At 51.6% G+C, this 23,278-nt stretch overlaps 1 protein-coding gene across 3 annotated transcripts in view; it reads left to right on the top strand.

The window, feature by feature from the left end:
- Positions 1-23,278, top strand: part of BTAF1 (B-TFIID TATA-box binding protein associated factor 1) — a 187,882-nt gene that overhangs the window by 75,594 nt on the left and 89,010 nt on the right. For all 3 annotated transcript variants that reach the window (XM_075348556.1, XM_075348555.1, XM_075348557.1), the window contains exons 14-19: positions 200-320; positions 1,970-2,074; positions 2,164-2,313; positions 2,750-2,892; positions 6,954-7,128; positions 7,347-7,550. In XM_075348556.1, the coding sequence (XP_075204671.1) occupies positions 200-320; positions 1,970-2,074; positions 2,164-2,313; positions 2,750-2,892; positions 6,954-7,128; positions 7,347-7,550 (898 nt within the window). The remainder of the gene's footprint in view (positions 1-199; positions 321-1,969; positions 2,075-2,163; positions 2,314-2,749; positions 2,893-6,953; positions 7,129-7,346; positions 7,551-23,278) is intronic.

Here is a 23,278-nt window from a genome sequence, read left to right on the forward strand (position 1 = left end):
ATTGCTTTGTGTGGCCTCCGGAGGCAGTGCTATACACCCAATCGTCAATCGTCTGGGTCTCCCAATAAGAGCTAGAAGAAAAGGAATTTACGGTAAGTAACAAAATTCCCTTCTTTTCCCTTTACATAGAGAATGTGTGCATATATAGGGATGGCCTTTTTAAAACAGATAAAAAACTGTATAAAATCTGTCTCCACAGTATTCAGCAATCGCTGACTATATTGGTGCCGCGGGTGTGGCCTTTCCTGCGTCATACCATTTCATCTGTTCGAAAGGCAGCTCTGGAAACCTTATGCACTTTGTTATCCACGCAGGATCAGGTTAGTAATTTTATTTATTTAAGAAAAAAAAGTAGGAAATGAAGCATTGTCCATTTGGACTAGGTTAGGAATGATATCCCAATCTTGCTGGTCAAAGACCTTGTTTGAGTTTAGCAATGATTTAAGGATTTGGCAAGTTAGGAGATGGACCACTTGGGTAACTACTGTTAAATGCGTAATAAATGATTTAGAGGATTTTTGGTACTTCCCTTAAAATCTTTCACATCTTTTATTGAAAACAGCAAACATGGGTGTATACTATTGACACTATAACAATTGAAGAAAATCTGGTCCTCCCCTGCAAACTACGCCCACCAGTATACAAAAGCAGTAGAAGTGATGTATCAATAGAACAGGGCATGAAGTCATATTTCCAATGGAAACAAAACCTCCCAAAGAGCCACAAGGAGGTATGCTTTGTCCTCAAATTTAGGCGACAAAAGGGTTTTACTGGAAGTACCAAAAATCCTCTTGTTGGTCGCTTTATTGGAGGATTCATTCCATGTGGCATCCCAAAGCAGTCTCAAGGGTGGAAAACAGAAAAATGCCAAAAGCAATGAGGGGGGTTAGAAAGGAAGAGCGTTAACTGAAGTAGCTGCTGCTTGCAGGGCCCTTCTACCCGGACTCATCAGCCAATGTGAAGGAAAGCTCTGTAAAATTGAGAATGTGTCGACTGAAGACAAAGTTGCTGCCTCATAGAACTGCAGAACCAAAGCCTGATTTAATAACTGTTTGCTTGGGTTTAGTGAGCCTTAAGTACCGGTAAAGGCACTCTGTCCTCGGCAGGATACTTTCTGCCATTCTGGAAGTGTATCCAGCAAACAGGAGCTTTTAGAGTTGAAATCAAGATTTCAGATGAGATGCTTCCATAAGAGAAACAGTCTGGAGATCGGAGTGAGGCAGTCACCGACAGGAAGGGAAGCTGCGGCCAGCTGCATCCAACTTTGTGTAAAGATTTTTCAGGTAGATTGATCTTCTCATGTAAGGTTGAAACAAAGACCACCTTAGAGCTGCCATCTGGAGACTGGTCTATAATGGAACTAATTGCTTAGGGAGGGGTGGTTTGGTGCACATGACAGTGGTGTACAACGCAAAATCCTTGAAGCTAGTAGGCTGCAGGGAAGGGGTTATACTCTCCTGAAGACACTTGATCCTGGAGCCACACCCAATACCATTGCACCACGAGGAGAGATCCTGGATTCTCATCACTCGTGCAACATACTCTGTGAGGCAGGCAGTCGGGAGACAAAAGGGCAAGGACCATCCGCACCAGTACCTGAATAACATCTGTGTCACAAAAAGATCTTTACCTCCAGAAGAGAGGTTATAGTCTGACCCTTGGCAGATTGTACTCTCTTGTGCCTGGAACCGAGATGCCATTACGGTTCCCTATCAAATTAAAATTGGTAAAAAAAAAAACAAAAAACCCATGCATAGCTAGCCTCAGGCCTGTCTGCCTCCTACATGACACTAAGGTAAACTGTGGTTCAGCTTACAGGGAGGAGCTGACTTTTTAATAGTACTTGTTGGAGTCGGCCTCCTGGTAGCAGCAGTGTACTCCTATGGTTTCTTTGTGTCCCCTTTTCCACTCCTTCCCCACCCCTCCTCCACAAAGTGACCAAGAAATGAGAGAATATATTCTTTTTCAGAACTGTTCCGGCTGGCTGACCCCCATCTTGCAGGACATGCTGCGGCATATATTTCAGATCTGTATTTTGGAGAGTAACCAGGAAATTCTTGACCTTATTCACAAGGTAGGATCTGTTTATTATATGCTCTTGGGAAGATCTGTGGATTTTTATTTTCCAGCTGTATTGTACTGTATTCTGCTCTTGTTTCCCAGGTGTGGCAGGAGCTAATACACAAAGCCTCGGTGCAGTATGTTGTGGCTGCAGCATGTCCCTGGATGGGAGCCTGGCTCTGTCTAATGATGCAGCCCGCCCATCTGCCGATTGATATAAACATGCTGATCGAGGTGAAGCCTAAATCAAAGGTGAGCGGTAAATTGCTTGACCTTTCCATGTGACAGTAATGTATTATCTGCTCAAGTAAATATTGCTTGTGCGTTGGGTGTTTTAAGCTTCGGCTTCCTCTGTATCTGACTTTCTCAATCTGTTGTGCTAAGCCATTGTTGCGGCTGCTGCAACCTCCCCAGTAGCCGGTGGAGGGTGTGCATTACATTGCCTCCAGTGACCGTGCATGAGCTCCCATTAACTATTTCAATAGTCGACAATTTAATAACCCATGATTGTGCTGAGTCTTTCTGTTCTAGCTAATGGATAACCATTTGCCTGTATGTGTACTGGTGAAGTCCAGATATCGCTGCATTTTTCTCCACGCACCCCATAATTTCCATGGCACTGTTTTTAGGTCTGTTTTTATGCCTCTAGGAAAGATGGTTTTACTTTTTTTTTTTTCCTTTAATGTAGGAAAAAGCTGCTGCAAAACTCCGTCAAGGCCAAAGTCAACCAAAAGAGGTTACACAGGAATATATCGCTGGATCGGACAGCATGACTGAAGACTCTACCACCAGGGATTACATAGTGACCCGCGCTCGTATGGCTGCTGCAAAGTCAGTACAGCAATGTGGGGGCAACATTTTGGGGGAGGGTGGAGGTTTTGATTAAGAGGTGGGCAACATGAGTCCTGCTGTAGTGAGGGCTAAGCTTCAACTCATTGCAACTTTGTGGCTTTTTTTTTATAAAGTATACAACTTTCTGATTAATAATGCCTCTTTGTACATCCGCATTATTATAAAATATTGTCTAACCGGTTTCTAAAGCCGTACTGTACGATGTACCTGCCATATGATTATAATGTTAAAATATGAAGTTTCTTAACTAGCCAGTCATTGATTTGCCATGGTATGAATACTTTTCTTTGTCGCTCCATTGGGAGACCCAGACAATTGGGGTGTATAGGCTATGCCTCCGGAGGCCGCACAAAGTATTACACTAAAAGTGTAAAGCCCCTCCCCTTCTGCCTATACACCCCCCGTGCTCCCACGGGCTCCTCAGTTTTTTGCTTTGTGCGAAGGAGGAGGTTTCGGTCCTTTCGGGGCGCGGGCAGGTCCCAATTCTCCTCGTCCAAAAGGCCTCAGAAAGATCAAAGGAACTCTGATGCATGGCGGTCTAAGTCACGTCCTAAAAAGACCACCGGAGGTGCCGCTACCAAAGCGGCTTCCTCATGACTTTCGGCCTCCTCACTCCGCATCCTCGGTCGGTGGCAGGCTCTCCCGCTTTTGCGACACCTGGCTGCCACGGGTAAAAGACCGTTGGGTGAGAGACATTCTGTCTCACGGTTACAAGATAGAGTTCACCTCTCGTCCCCCGACTCGATTCTTCAGGTCATCCCCGCCTCCCGAGCGAGCCGAGGCTCTTCTGCAGGCGCTGGGCACTCTGAAGGCAGAAGGAGTGGTGGTCCCTGTTCCTCTTCAGCAACAGGGCCACGGTTTTTACTTCAACTTGTTTGTGGTCCCAAAGAAGGACGGGTCTTTCCGTCCTGTCCTGGACCTGAAACTTCTCAACAAACACGTAAAGACCAGGCGGTTCCGGATGGAATCCCTCCGCTCCGTCATCGCCTCAATGTCCCAAGGAGATTTCCTTGCATCGATCGATATCAAAGATGCTTATCTCCACGTACCGATTGCTCCAGAGCACCAGCGCTTCTTGCGCTTCGCCATAGAAAACGAACACCTGCAGTTCGTGGCACTGCCGTTCGGCCTGGCAACAGCCCCATGGGTTTTCACCAAGGTTATGGCTACTGTAGTAGCGGTCCTCCACTCTCAGGGTCACTCGGTGATCCCGTACTTGGACGATCTGTTGATCAAGGCACCCTCTCAAGAGGCATGCCAACACAGCCTCGACGCTACCCTGGAGACTCTCCAGAGTTTCGGGTGGATCATCAATTTTCCAAAGTCAAATCTGACACCGGCCCAATCGCTGACATACCTTGGCATGGAGTTTCATACCCTCTCAGCGATAGTGAAGCTTCCGCTGATCAAGCAGCGGTCACTACAGAAAGGGGTACAATCTCTCCTTCAAGGCCAGTCACACCCCTTGAGGCGCCTCATGCACTTCCTGGGGAAGATGGTGGCAGCAATGGAGGCAGTCCCTTTCGCGCAGTTTCACCTGCGTCCTCTTCAATGGGACATCCTACGCAAATGGGACAGGAAGCCGACGTCCCTCGACATGAACGTCTCCCTCTCTCAGGCGACCAAAGCTTCCCTTCGGTGGTGGCTTCTTCCCACTTCATTATCGAAGGGGAAATCCTTCCTACCCCCATCCTGGGAGGTGGTCACGACGGACGCGAGTCTGTCAGGGTGGGGAGCGGTTTTTCTCCACCACAGGGCTCAGGGTACGTGGACCCAGCAAGAGTCCTCGCTTCAGATCAATGTTCTGGAGATCAGGGCAGTGTATCTTGCCCTAAAAGCGTTCCAGCAGTGGCTGGAAGGCAAGCAGATCCGAATTCAGTCGGACAATTCCACAGCGGTGGCATACATCAACCACCAAGGCGGGACACGCAGTCGGCAAGCCTTCCAGGAAGTCCGGCGGATTTTGATGTGGGTGGAAGCCACGGCCTCCACCATCTCTGCAGTTCACATCCCAGGCGTAGAAAACTGGGAAGCAGACTTTCTCAGTCGCCAGGGCATGGACGCAGGGGAATGGTCCCTTCACCTGGACGTGTTTCAGGAGATCTGTTGCCGCTGGGGGGTGCCGGACGTCGACCTCATGGCGTCCCGGCACAACAACAAGGTACCGACGTTCATGGCACGGTCTCAAGATCCCAGAGCTCTGGCGGCAGACGCCTTAGTTCAGGATTGGTCGCAGTTTCAGCTCCCTTATGTGTTTCCTCCGTTGGCACTGTTGCCCAGAGTGTTACGCAAGATCAGGGCCGACTGCCGCCGCGTCATCCTCGTCGCTCCAGACTGGCCGAGGCGGTCGTGGTACCCGGATCTGTGGCATCTCACGGTCGGCCAACCGTGGGCACTACCAGACCGACCAGACTTGCTATCTCAAGGGCCGTTTTTCCATCTGAATTCTGCGGCCCTCAACCTGACTGTGTGGCCATTGAGTCCTGGATCCTAGCGTCTTCAGGGTTATCTCAAGACGTCATTGCCACTATGAGACAGGCTAGGAAACCAACGTCCGCCAAGATCTACCACAGGACGTGGAAAATTTTCCTGTCGTGGTGCTCTGCTCAGGGTTTTTCTCCCTGGCCTTTTGCCTTGCCCACTTTTCTGTCCTTCCTTCAATCTGGACTGGAAAAGGGTTTGTCGCTCGGCTCCCTTAAGGGACAAGTCTCAGCGCTCTCTGTGTTTTTCCAGAAGCGCCTAGCCAGACTTCCACAGGTACGCACGTTCCTGCAGGGGGCTTGTCACATCGTTCCTCCTTACAAGCGGCCGTTCGAACCCTGGGATCTGAACAGGGTGCTGATGGTTCTTCAGAAACCACCATTCGAGCCAATGAGAGATATTTCTCTCTCACGCCTTTCGCAGAAAGTGGTTTTTCTAGTAGCAGTCACTTCACTTCGGAGAGTGTCTGAGCTAGCAGCGCTGTCATGCAAAGCCCCTTTCCTGGTGTTTCACCAGGACAAGGTGGTTCTGCGTCCGGTTCCGGAATTTCTCCCTAAAGTGGTATCCCCCTTTCATCTCAATCAGGATATCTCCTTACCTTCTTTTTGTCCTCATCCGGTTCACCAATGTGAAAAGGATTTGCACTTGTTAGATCTGGTGAGAGCACTCAGGCTCTACATTTCTCGGACGGCGCCCCTGCGCCGCTCGGATGCACTCTTTGTCCTTGTCGCTGGCCAGCGTAAAGGGTCACAGGCTTCCAAATCAACCCTGGCTCGGTGGATCAAGGAACCAATTCTCGAAGCTTACCGTTCTGCTGGGCTTCCGGTTCCCTCAGGGCTGAAGGCCCATTCTACCAGAGCCGTGGGCGCGTCCTGGGCTTTGAGGCACCAGGCTACGGCTCAGCAGGTGTGTCAGGCAGCTACCTGGTCGAGCCTGCACACTTTCACGAAACACTATCAGGTGCATACCTATGCTTCGGCGGATGCCAGCCTAGGTAGATGAGTCCTTCAGGCGGCGGTTGCCCACCTGTAGGAAGGGGCCGTTTTACGGCTCTATCACGAGGTATTATTTTACCCACCCAGGGACTGCTTTTGGACGTCCCAATTGTCTGGGTCTCCCAATGGAGCGACAAAGAAGAAGGGAATTTTGTTTACTTACCGTAAATTCCTTTTCTTCTAGCTCCAATTGGGAGACCCAGCACCCGCCCCTGTTTTTTTGTGTGTACACATGTTGTTCATGTTGAATGGTTTCAGTTCTCCGATATTCCTTCGGATTGAATTTACTTTAAACCAGTTTATAATTCTTTTCCTCCTTCTTGCTTTTGCACCAAAACTGAGGAGCCCGTGGGAGCACGGGGGGTGTATAGGCAGAAGGGTAGGGGCTTTACACTTTTAGTGTAATACTTTGTGCGGCCTCCGGAGGCATAGCCTATACACCCCAATTGTCTGGGTCTCCCAATTGGAGCTAGAAGAAAAGGAATTTACGGTAAGTAAACAAAATTCCCTTCTTTTCAGCTGTGGTCCACATCAATAAGCCAGTCTTTCAATCTTTCCCCTTAGATTGCTGGGATCGTTATGCTGCTGTATCTGTGATCCCTGTGTCAATACCGCCACTCAGGAAATAAAGCCCGCTGAATCATTAGCTCAGTTGCTCCTCTTTCATCTAAATTCCAAGTCTGCCTTACAAAGGATCAGCGTGGCCCTCGTTATCTGCGAGTGGGCTGCATCGCAGAAGGTAATAATCAGCAGGTTCATTTTAAAAACAAAAAGTAAAAGTGCCTTTTAATGATGCAAAAATACATCACTAAGTGTAATATATATGCATGCTTATAATGTGTACATATCATCTTGTTTCTTTTTATTTGTGCAGGACAAAGGGTTGCATTTATTTTTTATACAACATATATCTTGGTTTAGGTAACAAATACTTCCCATGCTTTTATTTTTATATAGGAATGTAAAACCGTATCCCTTGCGGTGCAGCCACGTCTGCTTGCCGTCCTATCGGAACACCTATATTATGATGAAATAGCGATACCATTCACGCGGATGCAGAATGAGTGCAAACAACTGATATCCTCCCTTGCAGATGCAAATGTAGATGTTGGGAGCAAAGTAAACTGCAGTGTATTCACAATAGACCAAGCTAATGAACTGGTGAGTGTTGTGTTTGTGTGTGTGTCTGTGGTTTTTTTTTTTTTTTTTTTTTGGATGGGTGGGGGTGAGGCAAAGGATATGTGCCCTATGGACGCAGTGGGTCCTGACCTGCGGGGCTGCAAGTCTCTCCTCTGCAGGAGACCGCAGCTGCTCGTGCCCACGATCCAGGCTCATGCAGTTGCAGTTTCTTGCTGTGTTCTCCCTGCGGATAACACTTGCATCTTCACAGCATTTAATTGACATGCTGCGGCTTTGGAATCTCTACCACAGGTCAGGTTTTGCTGCGGGAAAAACAAGCACAGTGAGCATGGGATTTTTAGAAATCCCATCCACTGTGCTTGTACTGTACAACGCAGTGTTTCTTTATCGTTCCTTTGGGAGACCCAGACCATGGGTGTTTAGCTTCTGCCTCCGTAAGACACAAAGTACTACACTTAAAAGTGTAGCTCCTCCCTCTGAGCTTATACACCCCCTAGTAGCCAGTCCTAGCCAGTTTATTGCTTTGTGTCAGGAGGCATACATCCACACATGCATTCTCATCTGATTTTGTTTGACTTTTGGAAAGAGTTTAAAGAAAAGCGGGTCCATGTCTGGACTCCCGGCATGTCCCTTGTCACCCCACTGTCGGCGTTGTTGTTAAGGTTGATTTACAAGGCTGCAGCCTTACATGCCGCGCTCCTTCACCATCCCTTCTGGGCTCTGGCTTGAAGTGTGAGCCAGCACTGTCTCCATGCCTGGCAGGAGTCCGGTCTCCATCCACAGCCCCTTGAGGATTCTGTTGGACCGGAGCACTCATCCCCAGGGACATGGCCCTGCGTCTCAGCAGCTATGTACCTGAGACGTTTATGTTGGGGGTCCCGGTTCTTTATTGTAGGGGAGAGTATGCTGTATGTGATTGTTTTAACTTTTCCGGCGGGTTCTCTAGCTTTTGCCTGAGAACCGCGCCTATGGTGCCTGCTTGTCGGCCTCGCCGCTTAAATTTAGATCCTGGCGTCGCCGGAGGCCTAGTTTCATTTTCCTGCCCTCGCATGTCACTCATGCAGAGGGACAGGTTCGGCTCCTCCCGGCAGCCGTTCTACACAGGGGAGGGACACTCCCCACTGCTGGGGCGTCCCTCCTTCCCTGCAGGTCTCTATAGCCCTCCAGTTCCCGCTCTTTTATAGGAACGCCCTCTTCTCAGGCAGAGTTCACTCTGCTCTGGGACATCCTGCATTCTGCATCTCTGCTGAGGTGCTGCGACTGGGGGACCGGGCTTCGGGATCTGGCGCGCACACAACACCGCGCTCAGCGGTCTGGTAAGCCACAGCCGGTCTCCGGTTGTGGACCTCTGTATATTCTCCCTGGGGTTCATTCTCTGCAAAGCCCCCACTCCAGCAGCATGTCTCACACAAGGAGCAAGGCTCCAAAGCTTTATTCTTCATGCACTGCATGTAAGCGCCTGCTGCCTGAGCCGAGCATTTATCCACATTGTGATGTCTGCTCTAACTTGGCGGTGCCACAGCCTGGAGTCTTACCCCCAGTGGCCTCTCAGGCTGCTGCTGCACCTGTGATTGAACCCCTGGCCTGGGTAGAGTCCTTTTCTAGGTCCATATCCCAGTCATTTGCTGAGTCCATGGGGCTTTTGTCCAGGACTTTGATGAATATGCATCAGCCCCCCTCACAGGGTGCCTCTAATACTCTTGACAGAGGACTCCTATCCTCTGACCTCCGTCCATCGGAGCTCACGGAGGAGTCATCATCTGATCCCAGACCCCGTCCTTCTAAGAGAAGGCGCAGGGTTTCCTCCCCCTCCCCATCCCACGGCTCTGTCTCAAGAGCTGACTCTCAAGATGAGGAGGATGCCCTCACTGGGGGCTCGGAGGCTATGTATCCCATCGATTTCTCTGAGGGTGACTCAGATCTTAGTGATTTTGATTGCTTCTATTAATTCTGTGCTGGATCTCAATCTGCCAGTGTCAGAGGAGAAACTCTCTTTGGCAGAAAAACATCAGTTTACCTCGCCTAAGAGAGTGAAGTGTTCTTTAACCACTCCAGTTTTCAGACCGCTGTGACCAAACCCAGGGCCTGCCCTGACAAACGCTTTACAAAGCGTGGTTCTGATGACCGGTTTCCATTTCCACCTGAGGTGGTCAAGGAGTGGTCTCACTCCCCAATTGTAGACCCTCCGGTGTCTAGGCTATCAGCCCGGACCGTTGTGTCGGTGGCTGACTGCACCTCACTTAAGGATTCCACTGACCGTCAGATTGACCTTCTGGCCAAATCTGTGTATGAAGTGGCGGGGACCGCGTTTTCCCCGACTTTTGCAGCAGTGTGGGCTCTCAAAGCCATCTCTGCTTCTCTAGAGGAGATGCATTCCCTCACCAAGGAATCTATGCCTGAGATGGTTACCTTAACTGCTCAGGCTTCAGCTTTTTCATCCTATGCCATGTCTGCGATGCTAGAGGCTGCTCACCGCACTGCGGTGGCTTCAGCTAATTCTCTTGTTATCCGCAGGATTTTGTGGCTTCGAGAGTGGAAGGCAGATGCTTCTTCCAAGAAGTTTCTTGCTGGGCTCCCTTTTTGCTGGTTCACGGCTGTTTGGTGAACAGCTGGATGAAATCATTAAAGAAGCTACTGGCGGGAAGAGTACTTCCATGCCACAAACCAAGACCAGGAAACCCGCCCAGGGTAGGAATCAATCGAGGTTTCGTTGCTTTCATTCCTCCAACTGGTCATCCTCTAAGCCTTCCGCCTCGTCCGCTAACTCAGCCAAGGATCAGAAATCCAACTGGCGCCCAAAAGCGCGTCCGCAGAAGACCGCAGGAGGTTCTGCCACTAAGGCAGCTTCCTCATGACTCTCGGCCCGCTCCAGCCACGTCCTTAGGCGGTGGCAAGCTCTCCCACTTTGGAGAGGCTTGGTTAGAGCAAGTCTCCGATCAGTGGGTGAGAGACATCATATCTCACGGCTACAGGATAGAATTCTCTTCCAGCCCTCCAAACAGATTTTTTTTTTCTCTCAACTCCCCCCTGCTCCAAGGCCGCCGCCTTCTCGCAGGCCGTGGCGTCCTTGCAGCCAAACGGAGTTATTGTCCCAGTTCCCGCTCAGGAACGGTTCAGAGGTTTTTACTCAAATCTCTTCCTAGTTCCAAAAAAGGACGGTACCTTCCGGCCCATCCTAGATCTCAAGCTTCTCAACAAGCATGTCCGGGTGTGGCATTTTCGCATGGAGTCTCTGCGATCAGTCATTGCCTCTATGACCCAAGGGGAGTTCCTGGCGTCCATCGACATCAGAGATGCCTGTCTACATGTGCCAATCGCAGTGTCACATCAGCGTTGGTTACGTTTTGCGATAGGAGAGGATCATTTCCAATTCGTGGCTCTCCCCTTCGGGTTAGCCACGGCCCCTCGGGTATTCACCAAGGTCATGGCGGCAGTGATTGCGGTCCTGCACCTCCAGGGGTTAGCAGTGCTTCCTTATCTGGACGACCTTCTGGTCAAGGGTACATCCAGCGCAGACTGTCAGCGGAGTGTTTCGCTCACTCTTGCCACCCTAGCCCAATTCGGGTGGCTTGTCAATCTTCCCAAATCCACTCTGACTCCGACCCAGAGTCTCACGTACCTAGGGATGCAGTTCGAGACTTTGCCGGCACTTGTGAATTTGCCCTTAGACAAACAGCTGTCACTCCGGTTGGCTGTGCGCTCTCTCCTGAGGCCCCGCCGTTATACCCTCAGGCGTCTGATGCAGGTGCTGGGTCAAATGGTGGCCTCCATGGAGGCGGTTCCCTTTGCCCAGTTCCATCTGCTTCCTCTGCAGCTGGACATTCTCCACTGTTGGGACATTCGGCCTTCCTTCTTACAGATGTTAGTGGCTCTGTCGCCACGGACCAGGAGCTCTCTTCAGTGGTGGCTTCTACCCCTCTCCCTGTCCCAAGGGCGCTCCTTCCTGACTCCGTCCTGGGTGATTCTCACCACGGATGCCAGCCTATCCGGCTGGGGAGCGGTACATCTCCACCACAGAGCACAGGGCACTTGGACTCCGTCCGAGTCAGCCCTTTCAATCAATGTGCTGGAAACCAGAGCTGTGCTTCTAGCTCTCCTAGCCTTTCACCACCTGTTGGCGGGCAGGCACATTCGAGTCCAGTCAGACAACGCGACAGCGGTTGCCTACATCAATCACAAAGGCGGGACACGCAGCCGCCTGGCAATGTTGGAGGTCCAACGCATTCTTCAATGGGCGGAGGTCTCCAAGTCCACCATATCCGCAGTCCACATCCCTGGCGTAGAAAACTGGAAGGCAGATTATCTCAGCCGTCAATCCGTGGACGGTGGCGAGTGGTCCCTGCACCCGGCAGTGTTTTAGTCAATCTGCCGCAAGTGGGGCACTCCGGACGTGGACCTAATGGCATCCCGTCACAACAACAAGGTTCTGGTTTACGTGGCTCGCTCCCACGATCCTCAGGCCTTCGCCGCGGACGCTCTGGTTCAAGACTGGTCCCAGTTTCGTCTGTCCTACGTGTTTCCCCCTCTAGCTCTCTTGCCCAGAGTCCTGCGCAAGATCAGAATGGAGGGCCGTCGAGTCATCCTCATTGCACCGGACTGGCCCAGGCGAGCTTGGTATCCAGACCTGCTCCAACTGTCCGTGGAGATGCCGTGGCATCTTCCGGACCGTCCAGACCTGCTCTCACAAGGTCCCTTTTTCCGCCCGAATTCTGCGGCACTCAAATGGACGCCGTGGCTTTTGAGTCCTGGATTTTGACTGCTTCTAGTATTCCTCCTGAAGTCATCTCCACTATGACTCGGGCCCGTAAGTCTTCCTCCGTCAAGATCTATCACAGGACTTGGAAAATTTTCCTGTCCTGGTGTCGCTCTTCCGGCCATTCTCCTTGGCCATTCTCGTTGCCGACCCTTCTGTCTTTTTTACAGTCCGGTCTGCAGCTAGGACTGTCACTCAACTCTCTCAAGGGACAAGTCTCAGCTCTATCAGTGCTGTTCCAGTGGCGTCTCGCCCGGCTGGGTCAGGTCCGCACCTTCATGCAAGGTGTGTCTCACATCATTCCGCCTTATCGGCGGCCCTTGGATCCCTGGGACCTTAACTTGGTCCTCACGGTATTGCAGAAACCCCCTTTCGAGCCCCTTAGGGAGGTTTCTTTGTATCGTCTTTCTCAAAAGGCGGCCTTTCTAGTTGCCATAACTTCTCTCAGGAGAGTCTCTCTCTGATTTGGCTGCGCTCTCCTCGGAGTCACCTTTTTCTTTTTCGCTCCTAATTGGGAGACCCAGACAATTGGGTGTATAGCTATTGCCTCTGGAGGCCACACAAAGTATTACACTTAAAAGTGTAAGGCCCCTCCCCTTCTGGCTATACACCCCCAGTGGGATCACTGGCTCACCAGTTTTGTGCTTTGTGCGAAGGAGGCAACACATCCACGCATAGCTCCACTGTTTAGTCAGCAGCAGCTGCTGACTATGTCGGATGGAAGAAAAGAGGGCCCATACAGGGCTCCCAGCATGCTCCCTTCTCACCCCACTTCATGTCGGAGGTGTTTGTTAAGGTTGAGGTACCCATTGCGGGTACGGAGGCTGGAGCCCACATGCTGCTTCCTTCCCCATCCCTTTTTACAGGGCTCTGGGTGAAGTGGGATTCTATCGGTCTCCAGGCACTGAGACCGTGCTCCATCCACAGCCCCTGGTATCTGCTGGACATGGAGCGGAGTATCCTCAGGGACATGGCCCTGCTACATGGAGGTACTCTGTGTCCCCGTGGGGACCGCGCAGACACACGGCAGCACTGCTGGGTGTGTTAGTGCGCCAGGGACAGCGGCGCTGTCCGCACTAGTGCCATCGCACACCACAGCGTTGCTGGGTGTGTTAGTGTATTGGGTGACTACCGCGCTACCCGCCGCTGCCATTTTTATTTAAGGCGCCGCTGGGATTTGTGGTGCGCCGGGGACTTCCGCGCCGGCCAGCACTGATATGCCGGCCGCGCTTATTAACTCGAGTCCCCGGCTTCTGGGCCTAGTCTCCCTTCGTTACCGCCCACAGGCCTGACAGTCAGGGTAGGGGCGTGACGCTGCATAACACAGCAGCGCTGAGAGCTGGAGTATGTTTTGCATACTCCACCCCTCTCACTGTGTGCACTGTGTAACCGGATTCCCGCACTTTCTCAGGCACGCCCACGGCTTCCTTCTCTACAAGGACGCCGGCAGCCATTAGTGTCAGTTTCTGTACGATACAGAGACAAGTGTGGAAGACCCTGGCATTCTGATAGTCACACAATCGCTGCAACAGGCGTTAAGCAGCACCTGTGGTGCTAACCCCACTAGTGCAGAAGTGCACTTATAGATATGCTTGTACTATATATATTGCACTGTTTGGTCGCACGTTGTATATACCCTCCTGGATTGTGCGGAGGAGTTATCAGCATATTCTCTGTGTAAAACAAAGGTGCAGAACCACATGTTTTTCTATGCAGCCGGTACAGCATGTACGGCTATACGGCCGGCAGGTTACATAGACCCCCATTATATCCACGGAGTCTCTGCTAATGGCCAGAGGACGAGGACAGTGTCTGCAGTATTTACTGACAGATTTTCTGAGACTATGGCTATGATACTAGAAGCCTAGCAGTCCGGACATGTCTCTCACAACATGGGCACTGTTGAATCATTGATCCATGGCCCCCCTCAGTGTGAACAACTAACAGCTCCGGGAATGTCACACGCATCCCAGAGTCACGGCTCTGCACAGACGTCAGTCCCAGACAGCCTAAGCGGGCTCACTATGAGCGGCCCTCGGTTTAATCAGGGTCCTAGCAGAAGGACTCTCTGTGTAATGAGGCGGAAGTAGCGGCTCAGGATTCTGATCCTGAGACCGCTCTCAATCTGGATACACCTAATGGTGACGCCATAGTGAATAATCTTATAGCGTCCATCAATAGAATGTTGGTTATTTCTCACCCAGCTCCTCCAGTGGAGGAGTCAGCTTCACGTATTTTTCTGGACCACTCTGCCTTCAGAGAGGCAGTCCAGGAACACCACACTTATCCAGATATGCGCTTCTCCAAACGGCTTAGGATACACGTTACCCCTGCCCCCTGACGTGGTCAAGGACTGGACCCAGGGTCCCTAGCGGCATCCTCCAATCTCCAGGCTTGTAGCTAGATCCATAGTTGCAGTGGGAGATGGAGCTGCACTTAAAGATGCCACTGACAGACAGATGGATCTCTGGTCTAAATCCATCTATGAGACTGTCGGCGCACCGTTGGCTCCAGCATTCTCACCCTTGGGGCACTCCAAGCTATTTCAGCTTGTCTTACACAGATTGACACGGTTACACGTACATCTGTGCCGCAGGTGGCATCCTTAACCTCTCAAATGTCTGCATTTGTTTCTTACGCGATTCAGGTTGCCCTAGACTCTGCGAACCGTACGGCAGTAGCCTCCGCTGCTCCGTGTTTTTAAGCAGAGCCTGGTCTGCTCGTTAAGTGAATGGAAGGCAGATTCTGCTTCCAAAAAAGGTTGCTTAACCAGTTGCCTTTTTCTGCTGACCGACTGTTTGGTGAGCGTTTGGATGTAACCATTAAACAGTCCAGGGGTAAGGATTCATCCTTTCCTCAGCCCGGACACAACAAACCCCAACAGAGCAGGAAGCAGTCGTGGTTTCGGTCTTTTCGAGGCTCGGGCAGGTCCCATTTTTCCTCGTCCAATGTGGACTCAAAAGGATCAGAGGAGCTCAGATTCTTGGCGGGCTCAGTCACGCCCAAAAAAGAGACAGTCTGAAAACCCGCTTCCAAGGCGGCTTCCTCATGACTTGCGGCCTCCTCTCTCCGCATCCTCGGTCGGTAGCAGGCTCACCCGCCTTGGCGATATTTAGCTGCCATAGGTCAATGACCGTTGGGTGTGAGACATTCTGTCTCACGGGTACAGGATAGAGCTCACTTCTCGTCCTCCAACTCGATTCTTCAGAACTTCTCCACCTCCCGGCCGAGCCGCTGCTCTTCTGCAAACAGGGTGCACTCTATAGGCAGAAAGAGTGATGACCCCCGTTCCTCTTCAGGAACAAGGTCACGGTTTTTACCCCAAATTATTTGCGGTGCCGATAAGAACGGGCCGTTCCGTCCCTTTCTGGATCTAAAACTGCTCAGCAAGCTCGTGGACACCAGGCGGTTCCGGATGGAATCCCTCCGCCATGTCATCGCCTCAATGTCCCAAGGAGATTTCCTAGCATCATTAGGCATCAAGGATGCTTATCCACACGTGCCGATTTGATCCAGAGCACTAGCGTTTCTACGCTTCGTTATAGGAGATGAACACCTTCTGTTCGTAGCTCTACCTTCCGGCTAGCGACAGTCCCACTGGTCTTCGCCAAGGTCAGGGCAGCAGTAGTCACAGTCCTGCACTCTCAGGGTCACTCTGTGATCCCATATTTAGACGATCTACTTGTCAAGGCACTCTCTTAGGAAACATGCCGACACTGCCCGAACGTTGCGCTGGAGACTCTCTAGAGTTTTGGGTGGATCATCAACTTTTTGAAGTCAGATCCGACCCCGACCCTATCGCTAACATATCTAGGCATGGAGTTTCATACTCTCTCAGCGATAGTGAAGCTTCCGCTAGACAAACAGCATTCACTACGGGCTGCAATCTCTTCTTTAAGAACCAGTCGCACACATTGAGACGCCTCATGCACTTCCTACGTAAGATGGTAGCAATGGAGGCAGTTCTTTTCGCGCAGTTTCATCTGCGTCCACTACAATGTGACATTCTCCGCCAATGGGACGGGGAGTCGACCTCCCTCAACAGAGTCGTCTTTCTTTCTCAGGCGGCCAAGGAATCTCTACGGTGGTGGCTTCTTCCCACCTCATGGTCAAAAAGAAGGTCCTTCCTATCCCCATCCTGGGCGATAGTTACGACAGACGCGAGTCTATCAGGGTGGGGAGCAGTTTTTCTCCACCACAGCGCTCAGGGTACGTGGACTCAGCAAGAGTCCACCCTTCAGATCAATGTTCTTGAACACAGAGCAGTGTATCTTGCCCTACAAACCTTCCAACAGCAGCTGGACAGCAAGCAAATCCGACTTCAGTCGGACAACTCCACAGCGGTGGCATACATCAACCACCAAGGAAGAACGCGCAACCGGCAAGCCTTCCAGGAAGTCCGGCAGGTTCTGATGTGGGTGGAAGACACGGCATCCACCATATCCACAGTTCACATCCCAGGCGTGGAAAACTAGGAAGCTGACTTCCTAAGTCGCCGGGGTGTGGCCGAAAGGGTATGGTCTCTTCACCCGGACGGGTTTCAGGAGATCTGGCGCCGCTGACAGAGGCCGGACGTCGATCTAATGGCGTCACGGCACAACAACAATGTGCCAGCTTCATGGCACGGTTTCACAATCATCGAGCTCTGGCGGCAGACGCCTTAGTTCAGCATTGGTCGCAGTTCCAGCTACCTTATGTGCCACCTCTGGCATTGTTGCCCAGAGTGCTGCGCTAGATCAGGACCGACTGCAGCCGCGCCATCCTCGTCGCTACAGATTGGCCGAGGATGTTGTGGTTCCCGGTTCTGTGGTGCCTCACGGTAGGCTAACCGGGGGCACTACCAGACCAATCAGACTGGCTGTCTCAAGGGCCATTCTTCCATTTGAATTCTACGGCCCTCAACCTGATGGTGTGGCATTGAGTCCTGGAACCTAGTGTCGTCAGGATTACCTCAGGACGTGGTTGCCACCATGAGACAGGCTAGCATACCAACGTCCGCCAAGATTGACCACAGGACGTGGAAGATATTCTTATCTCGGTGCTCGGCGCAGGGTGTTTCTCCCTGGCCGGTTGCATCGTCTATGTTTCCTTCCTTCCTGCAATCTAGGTTGGAAAAAGGGTTGTCGCTCAGTTCCCTTTAGGGACAAGTCTCAGCGCTATCTGTATTTTTTCAGAAACGACTTCCTCAGGTACGCACGTTCCTACGGGGAGTTTGTCGTCTCAGCACTCCGTACAAGCGGCCGTTAGAGCCCTGGGATCTGAACAAGGTTCTAATTGCTCTCTTGATGCCGCCTTTCGAGCCTTTGAAAGAGGTCTCCCTTCCCGCTTTTCTCTGGAAGTGGCCTTCTAGTAACGGTCTCGTCTCTTAGGAGAGTTTCCGAGCTAGCAACGCTCTCATACAAATCTCCCTTCCTGGTCCTTCACCAGGACAGGGTAGTTCTGCGTCCGATTCCGGAATTTCTCCCTAAGGTGGTATCCCACTTTCATATCAATCAGGATATCACCTCACCTTCTTTGTGTCCTCGTCCAGTCCATCAATTTCAGAAGGATTTGCATCTGTTGGTTCTGGGGAGAGCACTCAGGTTCTACTTCCCGCATGGCGCTCCTGCGCCACCCGGATGCACTCTTTGTCCTTGTCGCTGGTCGGCGTAAACAGTCGCAAGCTTCTGAATCCACCCTGGCTCGGGGGATCGAGGAACCAATTCTTGAAACCTACAGTTCTACTGGGCTTCTGGTTCTCTCAAGGCTGAAGGCCCATTCTACCAGAGCCGTGGGTGCATCCTGGGCATTACGGCACCAGGCTACGGCTCAGCAGGTGTCAGGCACCTACCTGATTGAGTCTGCATACCTTTACCAAGCATTTTCAGGTACATACCTACGCTTCGGCAAACGCCAGCCTAGGTAGATAAGTCCTTCAGGCGGCGATGGCCCACCTGTAGGAAAGGGCTGTTTGACGGCCCTATCACGAGGTATTCTTTTACTCACCCAGGGACTGCTTTTGGACGTCCCAATTGTCTGGGTCTCCCAATTAGGAGCGAAAAAGAAGAAGGGAATTTTGTTTACTTACCGTAAATTCCTTTTCTTCTAGCTCCAATTGGGAGACCCAGCACCCGCCCTGTTTTTTCTCGGGGTTTTTCTGTTTTTTCGGGTACACATGTTGTTCATGTGGTATGGTTCAGTTCTCCGATGTTTCCTCGGATTGAATTGGTCTTTAAACCAGTTATTGGCTTTCCTCCTTCTTGCTTTTGCACTAAAACTGGTGAGCCAGTGATCCCACTGGGGGTGTATAGCCAGAAGGGGAGGGGCCTTACACTTTTAAGTGTAATACTTTGTGTGGCCTCCAGAGGCAATAGCTATACACCCAATTGTCTGGGTCTCCCAATTGGAGCTAGAAGAAAAGGAATTTACGGTAAGTAAACAAAATTCCCTTCTTTGTTTTTTCACCAAGACAAGGTAGTTCTCCGTCCGACCCCCGGACTTTCTTCCTAAGGTGGTCTCTCCCTTCCACCTTAACCAGGATATTTCCTTGCCTTCCTTCTGTCCGGCCCCTGTTCATCGCTTTGAGAAAGCGCTGCATACTCTAGATCTGGTGCGTGCTCTCTGGTGCGTGCTCTCCGGATCTATGTGTCTCGCAACGGCTCAACAAGTCTGTCAGGCTGCCACTTGGACTAGCCTGCATACCTTTTCGAAGCACTACAAAGTGCATGCTCATGCTTCGGCAGATGCGAGCTTGGGCAGACGCATTCTTCAGGCGGCTGTCGCCCACTTGTGAAGTTAGGCTCCGCCTACTTCTTAGTTTTTTCTGTTTATTCCCACCCAGGGACAGCTTTGGAACGTCCCATGGTCTGGGTCTCCCAAAGGAACAATAAAGAAAAAGAGAATTTTGTTACTTACCGTAAATTCTTTTTCTTATAGTTCCGTATTGGGAGACCCAGCACCCTCCCTGTTGCCTTTTGGCAATTTTCTTGTTCCGTGTGTTATCACCGGCTGTTGTCGTGGACAGTCTCCGGTTGTTCCGGTTCTTACTCGGTTCTACTTGTGGGTGGCTTTTCTCCTTCAGCTTTTGCCCTAAACTGGCTAGGACTGGCTACCAAGGGGTGTATAAGCTCAGAGGGAGGAGCTACACTTTTTAGTGTAGTACTTTGTGTGTCCTCCGGAGGCAGAAGCTAAACACCCATGGTCTGGGTCTCCCAATACGGAACTATAAGAAAAAGAATTTACGGTAAGTAACAAAATTCTCTTTCTTCGGCGCTCCATTGGGAGACCCAGACGATTGGGTGTATAGCACTGCCTCCGGAGGCCACACAAAGCAATTACACTAAAAAGTGTAAGGCCCCTCCCCTTCTGGCTATACACCCCCAGTGGGATCACTGGCTCACCAGTTTTCTGCTTTGTGCGAAGGAGGTCAGACATCCATGCATAAGCTCCACTGTTCAGTCAGCAGTAGCTGCTGACTATATCGGATGGAAGAAAAGAGGGCCCATACTAGGGCCCCCAGCATGCTCCCTTCTTACCCCACTTGCGGTTTGTAAGGTTGAGGTACCTATTGCTGGTACGGAGGCTGGAGCCCACATGCTGTTTTCCTTCCCCATCCCCCTGAGGGGCTCTGAGGAAGTGGGATCTTTCCGGCCACCAAGCCCTGAGGCCGGGCTCCATCCACAGACCCATAGAACCTGCTGGATGTGGAGCGGGAGTGCCGTTCAGGGACAAGGCCCTGCAACTTTCAGGTACTCTGTGTCCCCGTATGGCAGGCCACGCACACTCCAGGCTTGCTGGGTGTGCTAGTACGCCGGGGACTGTAGCGCTGTGCGCTGGGCTTATAGTCCCTGCAGATTACTGGGGGACTTTACGTGTGGGGACCGCCGCGCCGACCGCCCCTGGAGCGGCGGCGCAGCTGCGACTTGTAGTGCGCCGGGGACGCGCCGACCGCGCTTTTACGGCGGCGGCGCTTCTAACTTTAGTCCCCGGCTTTTGCGGCCTAGCGCCGCTTCGTTCCCGCCCCCACCCTGTCACTCAGGGACAGGGAGAGACGCTGTTCTATAGCAGCGCCGAGGGCTGGAGCCTTATTTGCATTCTCCAGCCCCCTTTACTAGACACAGTGGGCGCCGGGTTCCCGCTCTTGTCTCGGGCACGCCCTCGGCCCGCCCCTCTCCTCTGGACGCCGGCAGCCATTCCGGCACGCAGAGCGGGAAAACTGAGACACTGAGCTACCAGCACAGGATTCCGGCGCCACACACCCGCTTTTGTGCGGGCGGTAAGCGGCAACTAAAGTGCTGACCCACTAATGCCGAAGTGTCCTGTTGTACTTTTGTACGGTCGCTATTCAGGATGCAGACCTAGAAACAGCAGCAAAAGATCAGGGGTGCTAAAGCACAGACTCTATATGCTGCTTGTCTTGCATGTGCTGCAGTGTCATGTGTCCTTTATGCTTGTATGCTTTACATTGCACTGTAAGGGCTATTCTTGGCTGTCTACCCGCCTAGATGGCTAGACAGCGGCAGCAAACAGCAATGGTGCTAAGGCACAAGCTTTCAATGCTGCTTGGATTGCATGTACTGCAGAGTTTATTTTCATGCTTGTACATTCACTGCATGTCGCTATTCTTGGCTAATGCTCCTTGATGACTAGACAACAGCAGCAGAAAAGCAAGGGTGCTAAGGCACAAGCTTTCAATGCTGCTTGGATTGCATGTGCTGCAGTGGTTATTTTCATGCTTGTATGCTATACATTCACTGTATGTCGCTTTTCCTGGCTAATGCTCCTGAATAACTAGACAACGGCAGCAGAAAAGCAAAGGTGCCAAGGCACAGGCTTTCTATGCTCCTTGTACTGCATGTGCTGAAGTGTTTATTGTACTTCATGCTTGTATGCTATACATTGCACTGTACGGTCGCTATTCTTGGCTAATGCTCCTAGATGGCTAGACAGCAACAGCAACAAAAAAAAAAAAAAGCATGGGTGCCAAGGCACAGGCTTTCTATGCTGCTTGTACTGCATGCGACTGTTCCAGGACCCCCAGTGGGTGCAATTATTCAACGGGGTCTCTGCTACAGGTGGCCAAAAGAACCACCTGTGATCCCTGTCCAGGGACAGGGACGGAGTTGCAGTTTCCGCTGATATATTGTCTGTGGCTATGACTAACATCTTACAGACTTTGCAGTCCAGACAGACCTTGGGCAATGTTGATTCAATGCCCCTGGCCACCCTGATTTCGAAACAAATCATGGCTCCAGGAGGGTCCCATGCATCCCAGGGTGCAGGCTCTGACACGGACGACAGTCCCAGACGGCCTAAGCGAGCTCCCTAAGAACGGCCCTCGACTTCATCACAGTACTCTCTGTATGATGAGGCAGCCGTAGCTGTTCAGGACTCTGATCCTGAGACCGCTCTCAATCCGGATACACCGGATGGTGACGCTATAGTGAATAATCTTATAGCGTCCATCAATGGAAGGTTGGGTATTTCTCCCTCAACTCCTCCAGTGGAGGGGTCAGCTTCACAGCAGAAGAAATCCCTATTTCGGTATCTCAAGCGTATATTGAGTACTTTTCTGGTCACTCTGACTCCAGAGAAGCAGTCCAGGAACACCACGCTTATCCCGATAAGCGTTTCTCCAACCGTATTGAAGATACGCGTTGTCTCTTCCCCCCTGACGTGCTCAAGCGCTCCAAGGGTGGATCCCCCAATCTCCAGGCTTGCGGCTAGATCTATAGTTGCAGTGGAAGATGGGACTTCACTTAAAGATGCCATTGACAGACAGATAGCCCTATCGGCGGGTCGGTTGCCCCGGCATTCGCAGCCATAGAGGCACTCCAAGCTATTTCAGCTAGTATTGCGCAGAGGGACGCGGTCACATGTACATCTTGGCCGCAGTAGCGTCCTTCACCTCGCAATGTCGGCATTGCGACTCAAGCTGTTTATGCTGTCCTGGACTCTACGAGCCGTACGTCAGTGGCGTCCGCCAACTCCGTGTTGTTACGCTCCTAGTGTTAAGGGATTGGAGCAGATGCTGCTTCCACAAAAGTGCTTAACCAGATTGCCTTTATCTGGTGACAGACTGTTTCGTGAGCGGTTGGATTAAATCATTCAACTGTCCAAGGGTACGGATTCTTCCTTACCCCAGCTATCAAACAAGACCCATCAGGAGAAGGGACAGTCGAGGTTTCGGTCCTTCCCAGGCTCGGGCACGTCCCAATTGCCCTCGTCCAACAGGACTCAAAAGGCTCAGAGGGGCGCAGGTTCCTGGCGGGCTCAATCACGCCCGGAGAAGGCAGCCGGAGGAACCGCTACCAAGGCGGTTTCCTCATGACTTTCAGCCCTCTCTCTCCGCGTCCGCGGTCGGTGGCAGACTCCCCCGCTTTAGCGACATTTAACTGCCACAGGTCAATGGCCGGTGGGTGAGAGACAGTTTGTCGCAAAAACTTCCTCACCGGCCGAGCCGAGGCTCTTCTGCAGGCAGTAGGAGTCGTAATCCCGGTTCCTCCTCAGGAACAAGAGACACTTTTTACTCCGATCTGGTCGGGGTGACAAAATAGGACGACTCCTTCCGTTCCGTTCTGGACCTTAAACTGCTCAACAAGCACGTGAAAACCAGGCGGTTCCGGATGGAATCCCTCCGCTCCGTCATTGCCTCAATGTCTCAAGGAGATTTCCTAGCATCAATAGACATCAGGATGCTTATCTCCACGTGCCGATTGCTCCAGAGCACCGGCGTTTGCTACGATTCGTTATTGAAGACGAGCATCTTCGGTTCGTAGCCCTACCCTTCGGTCTGGCGACAGCCCCACGGGTTTTCACCAAGTTCATGGCAGCAGTGGGACCACTCCCGCACTCTCAGGGTCACCCTGTGATCCCTTACTTAGACCATCTACTTGTCAAGGCACTCTTTTAAGAGGCATGCCAACACAGCCAGAACATGGCGCTGGAGACTTCCCAGAGTTTCGGGTGGGTCCTCAACTTTTCAAAGTTAAACCCAATCGCTGGCATATCTTAGCTT

The sequence above is a fragment of the Anomaloglossus baeobatrachus genome, chromosome 5, assembly GCF_048569485.1.
Source record: "Anomaloglossus baeobatrachus isolate aAnoBae1 chromosome 5, aAnoBae1.hap1, whole genome shotgun sequence".
In the NCBI taxonomy this organism is placed as follows: domain Eukaryota; kingdom Metazoa; phylum Chordata; class Amphibia; order Anura; family Aromobatidae; genus Anomaloglossus; species Anomaloglossus baeobatrachus.